The following is a 16,492-nucleotide window of genomic DNA, read 5'->3' as shown; positions in this document are numbered from 1 at the left end:
ACAGTCAGCAACGCGGCAGCTTCAACAACAACAAGAAACGTGACAAGCCAATCTGCCAAGTGTGCGACAAGGAGGGGCACACTACCCTTCGTTGCTGGTACCGGTTTGATGAAAGCTACACAGATGAGAAGATAGGGGCGGCGGCTTCAAGCTCCTACAACATCGACAACAACTGGTACACAGACACTGGTGCCTCTGATCACATCACCAGCGAACTTGAGAAGCTGGCGGTTCGTGAGAAGTACAATGGAGGAGATCAGATCCACACTGCGAGCGGTGCAGGTATGGCAATTAGTCACATTGGTCAGTCTATGATTACTACCCCTAGCCGTAATCTTCGTTTGAATAATGTTCTGCATGTTCCTGAGGCACACAAAAATCTTATATCAGTTCATCGTTTCACATCTGACAACTCAGCATTCATGGAATTTCATCCAAATTATTTTTTGGTAAAGGATCTGGGCACCAAGAAAATTCTGCTTAAGGGTCCGTGTCGGCGCGGACTGTATCCACTTCCTTCCACTTCAGCAATAAAGCAGGCCTTCACCGCGTCCAAACCATCTCTGTCCCGGTGGCACGAGCGTCTGGGTCATCCTGCATCTCCCGTAGTTCGTCAGATTGTCAGTAATAATGAGTTGCCATGTACCTCTGATTCCAGTCATGAGTATGTGTGCAATGCGTGCCAACAAGCCAAAGCATATCAGTTACCATATCCCATATCCACCAGTGAGTCTAGTGCACCTTTAGATTTGGTTTTCTCTGATGTGTGGGGCCCTGCTCTTGAGTCTGTTGGTCGCAAACAATATTATGTGAGTTTTATTGATGATTACAGCAAGTTTACATGGATTTATCTTATAAAGTTTAAGTCTGAAGTATTCCAGAAATTTCATGATTTTCAGAACCTTGTTGAGAGGTTATTTGATCGAAAGATCAAGGCTGTCCAAACGGATTGGGGTGGTGAATATCAGCGACTTAATTCTTTTTTTTACCAAGATTGGTATTTCGCATTTAGTCTCATGCCCGCACGCACATCAACAGAATGGTGCTGCGGAGCGAAAACATCGACATATCATTGAGGTCGGGCTTTCCCTTCTCTCCCATGCATCTATGCCTCTGAAGTTTTCGGATGAAGCCTTCATAGCCGCAACATACTTAATTAATCGCCTGCCAAGCAAAGTCATTGCCTCCTCCACGCCTCTAGAGCGACTATTTCATCAAAAACCAAATTACTCAGCCCTCCGTACATTTGGGTGTGCTTGTTGGCCAAATCTCCGACCATACAACACACACAAGCTTCAATTCCGATCCAAACAATGTGTCTTCCTTGGCTATAGTGTCCTTCACAAAGGATTTAAGTGTCTAGATGTATCTTCTGGACAGGTATACATTTCTCGTGATGTAACATTTGATGAAAAAGTATTTCCCTTTGCAAAGTTGCACCCTAATGCAGGCGCACGGCTAAGGCCAGAAATTCTCCTGCTTCCGTCCGAAACAACGGCTAATCCTGGGGCTAGTGACATAGCTGATCAATCCACTAATGTGCCAGTTAGCATTGATAAAAATTTTGAGCGCAGGAACTCTGGATATCACGAAAATCCGGCATCAAATGATACCTCTACCGGCCGCACGGAGTTCTAGGAGGATTCGGTGGAGACAAACGGTGCAACACACTCTGCGCCCGGTTCTGCATCTGCGCCAACATCCCCCTCGGGGTCGCGGCGTGAGATTCACGAGCCCTCGCCTGGCCACGCGTCTTCTCCGTCTGGCGAACCCGGGGGCGCCACGCCTCCTTCGCTCTCGTGTGTGGGCCTTGATGGCGGGTCGCTCGCCGAATCTGCGGGTGCCACAGCCTCGCCACATGACGACGCCGACGACGCAGGCGTCCAGGGTCCTGTGTCATCCACGGACGCGACAGGTGCGTCGGGGGCTCAGCTTCCAGGGGAGATCTCCTCACCAGGATATGCCGTGCCACCAGATGCTGTGCACCGCCCTACAACGCGTCTTTAACGGGGCATCAGAAAACAAAAGGTATACACCGATGGAACCATTCGTTATGGATTACTAACTTCCACTGGTGAACCTTCTGATCTTGATGAGGCATTAGCAAACAAGAATTGGAAAGAGGCCATGAACTCTGAGTATGCAGCACTAATGAGGAACCAGACATGGCATTTGGTTCCACCGCAGAAAGGAAGAAATGTAATTGGGTGCAAATGGGTTTACAAGATTAAAAGGAAGGCTGATGGGACTTTGGACAGGTATAAAGCTAGGCTAGTAGCTAAAGGATTCAAACAGAGATATGGCATCGACTATGAAGATACGTTTAGTCCAGTTATTAAGGCAGCGACAATCCGTGTTATCCTATCGCTAGTTGTCTCATGTGGCTGGTCCCTTCGGCAGTTGGACGTACAAAATGCCTTCTTACATGGTCTCTTAGAGGAAGAGGTGTATATGCATCAGCCTCCAGGTTTTGAAGACCCAGAGAAACCAAATTTTGTATGCAAGCTAGACAAAGCACTGTATGGGCTCAAACAGGCTCCGAGGGCTTGGTATTCTCGCCTCAGTGACAAGTTAATTCAGTTGGGATTCCAGGCGTCCAAGGCTGACACTTCACTGTTTTACTTTAGCAAGGGAGGCATCACGATGTTTATACTTGTCTACGTCGATGACATCACTGTTGCAAGTTCAAGTGAAGCAGCCACAACCGCCTTACTTCAAGATCTTAAAGGTGAATTTGCTCTTAAGGATCTCGGTCCTCTACATTACTTTCTTGGTATTGAGGTCTCAAAAGTGCGTAATGGCATTGTTCTCACTCAGGAGAAGTATGCGTCAGACTTGTTAAAAAGAGTCGGCATGGGAGATTGTAAACCGGTAACCACACCTCTCTCTAGCAGTGAGAAGTTATCTTTGTTTGAAGGAACTCCATTAGGTCCAAGTGATGCAACGAGGTACAGAAGTGTCGTTGGGGCATTACAGTACTTGACTCTCACTAGACCTGATATTGCATTTGCCGTAAACAAGGTGTGCCAATTTCTCCATGCTCCGCCTACAACACACTGGGAGGCGGTGAAACGAATTTTGAGATATGTGAAACAATGTACCAAGCTCGGTTTGAAGATTCACAGGTCGGCTTCTACTCTAGTTAGTGCTTTCTCTGATGCTGACTGGGCTGGCTGTGTTGATGACCGAAAGTCCACTGGAGGCTTTGCAGTATTCCTAGGCGGAAATCTTGTATCATGGAGTGCAAGGAAACAACCCACAGTATCTCGCTCTAGTACAGAAGCAGAGTACAAAGCGATTGCCAATGCCACAGCTGAGGTAATGTGGATACAGACATTATTACATGAGATAGGGGTTAAAGCACCTAGAGCAGCCAGATTATGGTGTGATAATTTAGGAGCTACCTATCTGACAAGCAACCCAGCGTTCCATGCTCGAACAAAACATATTGAGGTGGACTATCATTTTGTGAGAGATCGTGTGAAGCAAAAGCGACTTGAGATCGACTTTGTGTCTTCTAAAGATCAGATGGCGGATGGATTCACCAAGGCTTTGCCGGTTCAGTTAATGGAGAACTTCAAGATCAATCTCAACTTGACCAAGTTGTGATTGAGGGAGGCTGTTAGAAGTAAAGTTTGTAACGTGTAAACATGCATGTAATCTGGTAACATGGAAACCTATCATGGCGCTAGGATAGATTGTTAGTTGCCTTGTAAATAGGATCTGTTAGGATCCTGCGCCTAGAAGGTTCCATGGGTGCATATATATACTGCTACGGATGGGGCTGTTTCATCCACTTGATTTAACACGCAACATCGTCGGAAGTCCCCGACGTTCAACACGCAAGTCCTGCCCTCTGTTTTTGACCATCACTGTAGCCAAATCGATTGATCATCAATCATACTAAAAATGTTACTTGCGCTATCCGATCCAGTGTCAGCACCATGCAGTCAGCTTGGAGGGCCAGTTCACACAAGTGAGTCTCGGTGTGCGATTGAGCGCGTGTTGATGGGGCAGTTTGTGGGGTTGACTCCATGCAGGCGAGGCTACATAAGCTGTGTGCAATCCGCTTCCATGAGAGTTAGCAATACACAGAAAAGGCGTGTGCCGCCGCAAACGGGCTAGCTCTCGCGAGTTTTGGTGTGTGTCAAAACCGAGCTGCGCTACTCCAAAGAGTGTTCCTGAGTATGTTCTTGCGTCTGCTTTTGATCCTTTGAGCTTGAGCTCCGTGCCGCCATTTTGAGCTTCCATTGAAGGTGAACCCGCAAGGTCCTTTCCTAATGCCTTCCAAGCCTGTATGTACATTACGAGAACACATGCAGAGATGCACGTCCCGTATTCATCGATGATATTTCTTAGCCCCTGAAGATGAAGATAGATGGTGTACACTGTATCTCATGTCCTCTCGTCTCTTCTACTTCTCCGATGCCTTGCAGGCTTGCAGCCACTTCTATATATCCTCCCTCTGGGAACAAATGGGTCAGGGGTGGTAAAGGATCTTCTAATTTAGTCTAGCAAATTTAAGGATCAGACTCCATAATTGCTTGGGCCATAATAATATATGATTTTAAAAAAAATAGATAGGGCTGAGTTGGATTGTGAAGGAGGCATGAGGACCATGATCCATTACCACCCCACACAGCTCATGCAGAGTAGTTGTGAACCTTTTCTCATGACTCTTCTTAGCTAGCTACCGAAGGTGACGGTGAGTTAATTGCCTTATTGCAGTTGGTTGGGGCTTTATTTATACATTTCAAAGAATCATGCAGTAATTGAATTGATGGATGAAACCACTTGGAGAACACGAAGAGTAAAAGGTTCCATCTAGCTAGTACTTTGCAAATGCCACGAACATTTGTGAACGGCACACAAATGTCACGAGAATGAGATAAGCTGCTTCTTCTATTGTTCACATGAATGAGATAAACTGCTTATAGTAAAACATATGTGAGAATCATGTATGTTCATCTCTGATAACATGTTGTGTTCCAAGAACTGGTTGGTGGCGCGGCCCAGGTGTGCGTGATGCAAGTTCAAACTCTCTCAGTCCAATGGATGCGAGAGACACCACAAGCCCCAGGAGCAAGAAGATGAATTTTCTTGATGTCTTCCAAACCCCCATACTGTTGTAGTAGCGCCGGATGGCGCATGCTCTGTGTTTTCTCAAATTAAAGCGACACTTTGCTAACTCCTGAGGAGAGAATTAAGAAACAATGAAAAGGGGCTTCGACTCTGTTCACTACAGAGAAAAGGCTACTAGCATGTTTCTTGTTTCTTTTTTCCATATTCACCTACTTCTCTCGGGCTCTCTCACTTGAGAAACTTATACACTGAGCGAGGATAAAAGAATTCACAATTGAGTCACAAAAATTCCACCATAAAAATTAAGAAATCATTGCATCTGTACTAGCTCGAGACGAATTTATTGAAACAAAATCTGCAATTATGTCTTTCGTAATTAATCTTCTCCACCCCCTTACCGTCTGCGGCATCCGCAGTAGCCCCTGGTGGCTTGGGCCTCTGCGGCGCCCCCGGCACCCCCTGCAGCTGCCTGTCACAGTGTCATGTCTGTCACCCCTGGGCCCTGGCAGTCCTGCGGCAGTGCGTCCTGCCCCTGGCCGGCCTGGGCCTGGCCCAGTAAAAAAATAGCAACTAGCAAGCCTCTGCTCTGAACCCTGGACGCATCACGCACGGCACAGCAGTCGCCAGACGCCAGTCGCCCCTTCGTGTTCCGCCGCCGCCAGTCAAAAAAATAGGCACATCTGCGAGCACGAGGACAAGGATGATGGCATGACCGCATGATGCCATGATGATGGAGCCATCAGCCATGCACAGCAGCGTTCGTTTGGTGATCTGCCTGTATTATTCTCTAGCTTGTTTTCTCCCATCTTCATTTTCCTAGGCAGTAGATCTTGATCATGATGCATGTATTATTTTCTTTCCAATCCAAATATCCAATTGAATGTCTCAAACGGCAATGTAGATGATCGGAATTTCGTGCGCAAAGCAGGCTGCTTTTTTGCGTCCGACAGATCACTAACGTGACTTGCTGGTGTTTTCTTCGTGCGCAAAGGAGGCTGCTTTTTTGCGTCCGACAGATCACTAACGTGACTTGTTGTTGTTTTCTTCGCGAGGCGTCAAACCGCCGTTGTCCGTAGGTAATCCATAATTAGATAATATTATTACAACGTACGCTCTTGCTTGCTAGTCGACGAGCTAAATTTAAGTTGATAAATATATAATTTTATTTTGGTTAAAACTTGTGAAACATGCTATTATTATATCATTATATTTATATGTGACTAAAACCAACTCACGTGGCTGTTAGTTCTACGTTGCTTTGTCCATTGCCCCTTACCTCCCTTACCTCAAATCCTGGCTCCGCTCCCGCATTCGTCGATCACCGTCCTACATTCTTCAGTAGAGCTGGTGTCTCTAGAATATCTAGGTAATGATCTTTTCCTAATGCCTTCCAAACCTACAGATTGCAGAGTTACACAGAACAAATTCGTCTATAATGCTCAGTGCTCCTCAAAGAGGCACAAGTACAAAGGAAAACAGAAGGAAGCACGTTTGAATGGTGTATGTCCTAGCCCATATATATGCATTCTTGTCTCTGTTGATCCATTACCTTCCAGCCACTTAGATATACACATACTCGTGCATCAACAAACAGGTCGTTCACGGCTCATGGAGAGGAGAGTAGGTGTTGCGTAATTGTTCAAATGTATTCGTCATCAGGACTCAACATGTGTGTATTGATTACTACAGTTGGTTAGGTACAATTTTAATTTTTTTAAACAATAAAAATGAAGAGGTTATTACAATATTTTAAAGAGTGTGTCGTCTCAAGCGTCAAAGACACGTAGCACTCTAGAAATCGGCACCATAGGTGCAGTAGTTGTGATTCTTGTGAAGATCCTAATCGCTACGTACTATAACATATAGACAAACTTATTATATGAAGAAATTGGAGTATGGAACCTTTTAAGTTTTTTAGTACTGATTGACGTGTAATGACTATACTAATTTGTCACAAATGACAAGAAAATTAAGGGTGAGTTAGCTGATACATTAATGCTTTGTTCTCGACCAATATCAGAGTATGTGGACACAAACACTATTTCTATCGCATGGGCCCTCATGTATCACGTGAAACTGGAGGAATCAAATGCTGACATGTAAAACAAATAAATGTGAGAGGATTAATGGGGTAACACTTCCAAAACATAAAAAGGAAAATAAACCTGCACCGGTCAATTAGTTAGTGATAACAAAGTATTGCACTTCTGCATCTTCTGGTTCTAGTAATCCTTGCACTTTAACGGATACAACAGCATTCACACTTAATTTGATGGGGTACTTGGGGCCAAATCACTTCAAGAATTGCTATTGAAAATGCTTTTCAAATATATAGAATTGTTCGATTGACTAGTGAGCAATCCATTTTTTTAATCGTTTTAGCAAGTCGGCAAGCAACCAAAAATACAATGAACCACTCAGCTACCTCTATAACTGAGGAACGGGAACCAGGCGTACTCATGCCCACACTCGGCGGTGGCACTGTGGCAGTGCTTAACTGAAATCAAAATCAAAACTGCTCAGGGCCTGTGTGGGAGCTCATGGATATTTCGGAGTATTTTTATTTTCATGAACCCACGTACAGAGTAGTGAAAAGGAACACACACATGTTCTTCGATCTTTGAAGCAGAACATGGCCTTCTCAAGCAATGCAGAGATGTGAATCAAATGGAAAGCCCCTGAAAACAAACCACCTCACTTGACACTGCTATGCCCTTAGTAGAACCCTCACTAGGTGTCCCTCTTTATTTATCTGTCTACTATTTAATTAATTTTGAAAATACGTATAAGGGTTGAAATTATTGATTTCTGTTGAGGTCGAAGCCACAACAGAGGCGGGAACATCAATCAATCAATCAGCTAGTAACATGTAAACCCGGACCGCCAAGTATCGTTTGAGTACTGCACATTCTACTCCTGATGCCTCCCAAATCTAAACCTACGCCAACAATGAGATGCCATGCATTTCTTTGGAAGCAATGCAGTTCTAGGGCCAGTGAATCACAAACCTGAGAGGGCTACAGCGCACACTTTGGCAGCCCGTTTTATAAGCTATATGCATATGAAGAGAAATTATTGCTGGTGACCTTTTTTTTACATCCAACTCTCTCCTTCACATGTATACTATCCATGCTGAGGAAGCAAATAAGTAAATTGAGTCATTGCTCATGAAGAAGGGTAGGTAAAATGTGCTTTAATTTGTTGATTTAGATATGTATCTCGAGATGAGGCTGGTCAGTTGGAACCTACGAATATCCATAGTAACTATTTTTTGTTTTGAGGAATTACTCTTCACTTGAGTAAAAAGTGTAAAACCTTTATAAGACTTAGACTACGATTTTTAGATTGATCTTGCTGAAACTCGGTTGCCAATCTTTTCCGAACAAATCGTACGCCATTGAACATGGTACAACCAGCACACCAAGGCATGGATATTTGCTTTATCCATGGAATGTCATGCGATGAAATTGACTTGCATAACATATAATTTTACAAGAATACACCTATAGTGACTGTATATATAGTAATATAGTTAATGATAGATTTTCAATCAAAATGAACAATTACAGTTCCAGGTGTTTCAAAAGGCTGTAGCAGAGTACAGTACAAAGCCATGGGGGCACGGTTGTCCGTCTTCGTGTTTCATGATTATTTTCCTATATGCCTTTCAAATCTACGTTGCGATGACAGACATAACATGATATAACTTTACGAAAGGGTCTCTAGCCTACCGTGGAAGCGAATTAAATAGGTTTGGAATAAAAAAATATAAAAAATAGGTAGGGGCTTCCCCTGCTGACTTCGGTCTAAAAAACATGATATACATTTATGCATGAAACAGATCGTGGTACTTGAACAAAATCGTTTGGTAGTCCTACAACGTTTTCAAGAAACTAATTATCTCAATGACATAATATTTACATTGGTGAATGAAATGAGATCCAATACTTGCAAAAAATGTCCAGGCTGCATCATCCGTATGTAAGAACCGAACACCTATAACAGGCATGACCACTCCTTCCCACTGGCTCAAACACAGTCCCAAAGGTGAGGCCTTAATAACCCAATGAACTTTCCAATGTGTACAAGCTTATTTGCAGTTTTATTTCATTGTTCCTTAATAGACTAATGTGTATGGTCTATTTTAAATAAAAATAAATGTAAATACCAATAGTTCATCAGATCGTTGTAAAGAGTCCCACTCTCACCCAACCACCTCTCATATTGATAATAAAGTGGGGATCGATGTCATATTTCTCTCTTTAATTTGTGTTGTCCCTGCTTTGTTGATCTTGTTCATCTGTTAATCTGTACTGAGCATCAGCACCACAAGCAATTGTTACTTAACACATTGTCACTAGCTATTTGTGTGAAAAACTAGTGTTTTCGTGTTGTTCTAGACAACCTAGCGTTTCACGAACTGAGGTGATCCGTCCTACTCACAATATGTGCGCTACACCGCCGGTTCTGCTCCCGCCACCATCATCTAGAAGACACACGTACGTAGCCATTGTTCTTCCCTCAGCTTTTGGTAATAAACGTATACTCTTCCTAAGGCCTTCCAAACCTATACATGACGATAAAAACATGGAGTTACATGGCACATATTCTTCTATGATGCCTACCTAGTACGTGATCCGCAAAAGGAGCACACAGCTGCAAGGAAAGCAAATAAAACTGGCAGTACACTATGATCCAAGTTAACACCGGCCCCTCAATGTAAAGTTGGTGTATGCCCTGGTCTGCTCTGTTCCTCTCACCGGTGTTCATCGGACATCACCAGAAGGAATGCGGTGCTGGGGATCGAAATGGGGGCTGGGGACTCAAAACCAGGGGCCAATAAATTTTTTTTTATTTATTTGGCCAAGTTGCTTTGTATTTGAGCCCAAACACGTCAAATTACTAAACCTGATGTCCATCAACCAGCAACCTGAACAAATTTCCAGTTATGGGCCGGCCTTTTCTTTTCCGGTTGTTAGCTGGCCCAAGTGACAGCAAACGACGAGTGGGCGGCGTTCAAATGAATTTCATGGGGATGAAAGAGTATTAATTTTCCTGATGTCACCCAAACCCATGCAGTTGTGTGCTACCACTTGAAATGGCTCGCATGCTCTGCTTAGCTTTCTTCTTTCAAATGAATTGTAGCAGCACACTCCCAGTCAGGTCCTGAGGAAATTTAGAAGAAACGATATGAAAAGACCTTGTATGCATGGTTCCGTGGAGAGAAATGACTATAATGTCTTTTCTTTTCCCTTTTTCACTACTTCTTCCTGTCTCTCTTACTCGAGAAACTTACAGTAAGCAAAGGGAGGAAAGAAGAATCTAAAGGGAGTCATAATTTTTTTTTAGACTGATCACTCCTCTTTATTAAACGCCTGGGTGATAAGAATTACAAACAAACCACACATGCCTACCTACCGCTCCATAAATCGAGCTTTATTAGCTATAATCTATCAGCTTTTAGCTTTCCTCGCTTTAATCTCCGGACGATGTGGCCATAATGCCCCATCCCAGTGTCTTGCAAACTCCTCAACGCATTCTCGGAATCACTGGCCGAAAGAAATTACAGGTAGCAATTTAGGGCCCATCCGTGAGTTTTTACATTGGAAAACGCATTAAATTCAATGTTCGGGCTGGGCTCCAGATGGGCCTAATCTTTCCAGGCTTCATTAGTTATCTCGGTCCAACCAGCCTAACCACTAGGACTAGTGGGCTTGCTTTTTCGGCTGGGCAACAAACATGCTTACATCTAAATTAGAGTAAAAATAGTAATAGTAATAAACTCTAAGTTATATTTCCGAGGAACAAATAATAAAATTGATAAGAAATAAAGTAATAAATGGATTCAAATTATGGGTCGTTTTAGCTTTTCTAAATTTATAATATTACAGATACAAACATATATCTAGATGCATATGCATCTAGAAAAGATAAAACGACATATGAGACGGAGGGAGTATATTTGATCTCACTCTAATTCGAATCACCTCCTCTAGGACGCCTATGTCATCCACTGTAACATGCCATGCTGACAATATATTGTCTTTTGCAGTAATTTCGACATATACTTTTGCAGTTCAATTTCGACATAGCGATAATCACTAGGAGTAGCATGCAATTGTCACCTCCGTAGTCTTGTGGCATTTTGCCACCTCACTGTATTAGTTCCACCTTTGGAATGTAAGTTATCCACCGTGATTCTATTGCTAAAAAACGAGTCAACCGTTTGATATGCCCATGAATCTTACAGCTTTGTATATGTTTTTACATTCAATTCATTTTTTAAAAAATAAATAAATTAACACTCAATCGTTAATTCGTTACAGTATCTAATTGCTTGATGGCATCCATGATCCATCTCCCATACTAAATGTGAAAAAAAACCTACGAAAATACAAGAAAAGAAACTATATAATGCAACTTAGCATAAGCATTCGAAGTATAAGAACACTACGTGATGTCAATCACGCTATATGTTTTCACTACAAGAATATGCCAGGTTTAAATTAAATTAAATAAAAAAACAAAACTCCCATGACTAAAACGCAAGGAACAGGAAAGCAAGAACTGGAAGAAACAGCCAATCTACAGGGCAAGCCAGCACACCGTTTTTCCCATACGGTTGGCCCGGAATTAGGCGCGCCTCGATTGCTTCCTGGCCGCCAGATTAATCATTCCCTCCCCACCTGAGGTTGGTCGCCTTCGATGCTCCAAATTTCTGAAGTTTCTTCTCGCCAGATTTTGATTTCTATTTCAGGAGTTCAGAGGTGAGGAAAATTATTCTCCGTTTCTTGGCTGCCGTTCTCGGATTCTGACCTAGTAATCCTTTCCAGATTGGTTGGAAGAACAGCCATATTTGGGCGTCCGTCAGAAGTAACTCGTTTTAGTTTTTCGAGTTCCTGGGTCGACAAGGCGAGTTGGTTGGGTTGGTTTGCTTCAGGTGAGACTGCTGAGAGCAGATTTCTTGGATTCATTGACTCCAAAGTTTGCATAAAAGTTCCTGCCTATAAGTTCTCTTTGTCCTGAATCCCTGCTGCTGTATGTCTTCTTTCTAGTCAGACATGAGATTTGTTTTCTCCAAATCGATGTAAAAACAGAGTTATTTTGGTGATTTTTTGAGAGTGGGTGCTCACAGATCTGCAGGGCCCAATGTTTTGTTTTCTTAAGGTCGTATCAGTTCGCTGTTAGTTTGAATCTCCTTCCACGATGCAGTTTGGTTGGATTAGGATTAGATCATGCCTTCAAGATAATTGGCACACATTTTTGGATCAAAGATTCGAACAAGACAACTCGTTTCAGTCTTTGTTTATTTCTTCTTTCATCTCAGTTCCTGTTATGCCTTTTCCAATGTGGCACGAATTAGATCTATGTTTAGTTCTTGCATCCGCGATTCCAGTTTGAGCCTCTTTACTGTTCTTCTTTTGCTACTAGGAATCTTGCTTGAGCTTATGAATATTCAGGAATGGGGAAATGCTTTCAGATGAAGTGATGTGCTATCTGTTCTATCTGATAGGTTACAAGTGGTTTGACTTTTCCAAGGACAAAAGGTTCCAACATGTAGGGATTGCTCTGTTTCTGGGATCTGGATATCTGAAGAGTTACTCCTAGTTCAGCCTCTTAGCCTGAAACCAGAGCAAGAGGCGCTTCCACTGAATTGGTTTTAGTTGTCCTGTTTAGGTAATTTTGGTTCACATCAAACAATATGTTGGAAATTAAATCTTATGATGACATTTATTTAGTTTATTCGCATATCTTTTAGGCTCATCAATTTTAGTTATTTTTTCCCCCTCCATGAGTGTTTGATTCCTGCTCACAACCTGAAAACGATAAGGTCTTGTTGTGAATACTGTGCCTGGGCTTGTGGTGCTTAGATGATGCATGTCACTACTCAAGCTTGTCTCCTTCAAATCTCTGGGGTGCATATTAACTATTAAGCTTCAAGTTCTGATGTTCTTTTGTCCTCGATTATCTTTGAAGTAAGCTAAGTAGTTTCAAGAAGGTATGTCAGAGTGAGGGACAAAATTTTGCTTCTAATGTCACTATGAATGCTCCTGAATCATGTTTACCAAACATTTCATGGCTCATGTTGGCAGCCTTGGATGTTGGGCACAATGAACTCTGCCTTCATTTATTTGCTCATCCAGATTATAGGGCTCTGCCTTCAGCTCTTTACTGTGTTCCTGGTCCAATCAATGTGCCTTCAGGGACCTTTGTGTCTCACTAATTTGCTTTGTTGTTATTTTGTCAACAAACGCCTGTTACAATCCCGTGTTGCGGTAACCTGTTACTTTTAATCTGATAAGGCATAGCACTATACAGATAGGATAGTTGGTTTAGCCTGATGACTTTGCGGTATCCTAGATTTTCTTCTGTCAACTCATTTTTTAAGAGTGAACTTTATATTCCACTTGTACACTTTACCAAGAAATACAATAATCTAGGCTCTTAGCAAATGAGATCTTTGTTTTCTTATTTTCATATTCTTCCCTGTGTGCTAGTGCTTCTTTTGACTTTTCTTGATGGTCTGCATTTTATTTGCATATACATATCAGGCTCAGGTTAATAGTGGGATATGATGAAGCTAAAAAGTAGAAGACTGCCATTTTATGAGGATGATCATCCACATTTGGTTGCTCAAGTAAAGTCTACATCCAAGAACATGAAGGAAGGTGTTAAGCATCATCAACCAGTTCAACTCAGAAGAAGTAGATGGGTTCTTGGTGATGTAACCGAGGTGTTGGATCATAATTCGTGGAGGCTTGGGAAGATTACAGAGGTGCTGAAGAATGACTATTTTGTCATCAGGCTAGTGGATTTCATCCAACCGAGGGAATTCCACATATCTTGCTTGAGGATTCCACATGCTTATCATAGCAAGCAGCTGACTGTAGCAGACAGGGTGAGCTGTTGTTTAGAATTTAATTTCTAGTGAATATCTATAAAGCATATTTATTTCTGATTTGTTATTATCTAAATGAAAACAGTACCATTGCATGTGTTTTAGCTTCAAACCACTAAATTACATTTGTCTCAAAGTGAAAGCAATGAAGTTTTTATTGCCACATGAGAAAAAACACCTTTTTGACAGCAGAAGTACTTCATAAGTGAATATGTTCTGTACTTCTGTTTCCAATTTATTAGTTTGGAATTAGGATGCTGACCTTGGACAACGTTCAGATAGATATTTCAGCATTCTGCATTGTACGGTTTAGTTCCATTTACTGTGAAGCAATAAGACTTGTTGAAAGTTGAAATTTGAATATTTTTCAAATCTTCCACTTATGTTAGACCGAACATTTCTTACCATAGTAATTTTGTGATACAAGAGGTGAGCAGTGATGAATTGGTTGTACCTCTCATCATGAGTACTTGCTTGACTTCAGTATGACAGTATCTGCCATAACACATCGCAATACTATCTTCTCATTACCAGTGTAATTTTCATTTTTTGCCTTTGAGAAATTAATTCAATGACATCATTCCCCTTTTCAGGTCTCTGAGCTGAGTAAACCAGTCCGACTTGTTAATCACTCCTCTCATCACTCAAAATTTGTGATGGAACAGGATCATCGAGCTTATGAAGATGATGATCACAATACTAAGAGGAAAGCGGCCAATTTTTGTGCTTCCACCAGTGCTAGAACTGTGAAGAGAAAACTAGAAGCGAGTACGATGCCACCTAGCGATTTAGTTAGAAGAACAGGCAAGAAACAGAAAGTAGCTGCATATGAAGTTCGGCAGGTAACCAAGAATGTGTTGCCTCTGAAGATGTCTGCTAGGAATGACATCGGTGGCGATCGCTTTTGTAGGCCTTTAAGTGGCAAATGCAATGACCTTGCCAAGAGCAACAATACCAAGAGAAAACCAGATTGCAAAGTTCTTCCTTCCTCTGAAATACCTTTGCACATAAGAGAAGAGAACGAGTGCTCAGTGGCTAGCTGCAGCGTAAATTACATGGAATACTGTACCAATGATGACGAACAGTCAGTCAGAATCTGCGGTTGCTTCCCTGATGATGCCATGTCTGCATGTCCATCTATGTCTGCCCAGGAGAATGATGATGACAATGGATCTGGTTTACATATGAATATACATGAGCTGGAGCTGCAAGCATACCAATCAACAGTCAGAGCTTTCCACGCCGCGGGACCATTGACATGGGAGCAGGAGTCACTACTGACAAACCTGCGCCTCTCGCTGAACATCTCAAATGAGGAGCACTTGCTTCAGTTGAGGCATCTCTTGTCTCTTTGAAAATTTGAAAACTAATACACTTTTGGTGTATCTCTGGATTACCCCCAACTTGTAGATATCTCCACAGCTTCGTAGAGCTGGCATCTACTTTTATGGTAGTGTATATATAAAGGAGTAAAGAGAAACTTACCTATAGTTCTTGTACTTCATCAAACTTTGTTGTCAGGAGTAAATGAAATTAGTGCTTTCAGGGAAATGCAGAGCTATCATGTTGATAGTCATGGTTGAAATACTAGTTTCTTTTTTCTTTTGAGGGAGTTGAAATATTAGTTGCAGTTACTGATTTCACCCATTCCACCTTTTCTTTGGTATCATTCTGTATATTGGTGGCTGTAATGATTCACCATTGATTTTTCTTGCTTCAGATATGTCCCAAGTGCAATCTTGACAGGTTAATATCTGATTCAGAAGTCAGAAGCAACAAGAAAATGATTTTTATTTCTTAGAGTATAAAGTGTTATAGAAGAGTATGTTACTAGTTCTTGCATTGGTGCTGCTGATGTTTCAACCTCATGCTGTGAACACGCGGAGATTTCTTACCAGTGGGTGAATACCACTTCATGAGAAAGAGATTGCTGCAAGAGGCAGTGCACTGAAGCCTAACACCCAGACGCTTGGGTCCTTTTCTCTCCCATCATACGAAAGGCATGTCTGGATTTCAATAGCTGCTAAATTGTAGCGGTGGTCCACGTCACTGTCACCTTTCATGAATTGTGATAAGATTAAGTGCACCATCAATTCATCATGTAGTAAATGCATCCATGTCCTCTTCAAGTTCAAATTTTGTTAGATGGCCCCGTGGGGACCAAGTTCTCAAAATTGGTTGAAAATGTATATAAAGTTGCTAAATTGTCAGAAAATATTATGGCTCGTTTCTTGAAAAAATATTTTGAAAAATGGTATTTCCAAGTATCCTCGCAGTCAATTTTGCCTTACAATTCCTGATGTACACCGAGTCTGAAAAAACTCGATAAATGAAAATATAGGTGTACCCGCAAAAAAAAAAGAAATTGTAGGTGGAGAAAATCAAACAACTAGAAATTTAGTTGGATTTCGAAAAGGTCAATTTCAGAATCAATTTCTGAAAAAAGGTAAGAGTCAACGAAGAGACAGGAATCAGTGCCCGTCCAAGCGCCACGTCAGCCAATCTGGGCCC

General features: G+C 42.0%; 1 protein-coding gene across 5 annotated transcripts; it reads left to right on the top strand.

Annotated features, from left to right (window-relative positions):
- Positions 1 to 11,592: 11,592 nt before the first annotated feature.
- On the top strand, positions 11,593 to 15,589 carry LOC117846496 (uncharacterized). Of its 5 annotated transcripts, none has more exons than XM_034727690.2 (5): positions 11,593 to 11,849; positions 11,916 to 12,022; positions 12,596 to 12,759; positions 13,635 to 13,981; positions 14,647 to 15,589. In XM_034727690.2, the coding sequence occupies exons 4-5, from the start codon at positions 13,655 to 13,657 to the stop codon at positions 15,334 to 15,336; spliced, it is 1,017 nt and encodes a 338-aa protein (XP_034583581.1). In that variant the 5' UTR covers positions 11,593 to 11,849; positions 11,916 to 12,022; positions 12,596 to 12,759; positions 13,635 to 13,654; the 3' UTR covers positions 15,337 to 15,589. The 5 variants fall into 5 exon arrangements, with proteins under 5 accessions (XP_034583581.1, XP_034583578.1, XP_034583577.1 ...); XM_034727687.2 differs by having other exon boundaries at positions 11,597 to 11,773; positions 14,575 to 15,589; XM_034727686.2 differs by having other exon boundaries at positions 11,597 to 11,849; positions 14,575 to 15,589.
- Positions 15,590 to 16,492: the final 903 nt, after the last annotated feature.

This window comes from Setaria viridis, chromosome 2, assembly GCF_005286985.2.
Source record: "Setaria viridis chromosome 2, Setaria_viridis_v4.0, whole genome shotgun sequence".
Lineage (NCBI taxonomy): Eukaryota > Viridiplantae > Streptophyta > Magnoliopsida > Poales > Poaceae > Setaria > Setaria viridis.
Note: the sequence above shows the minus strand (reverse complement) of the source record. Positions and strands in the feature narration are given on the sequence as shown.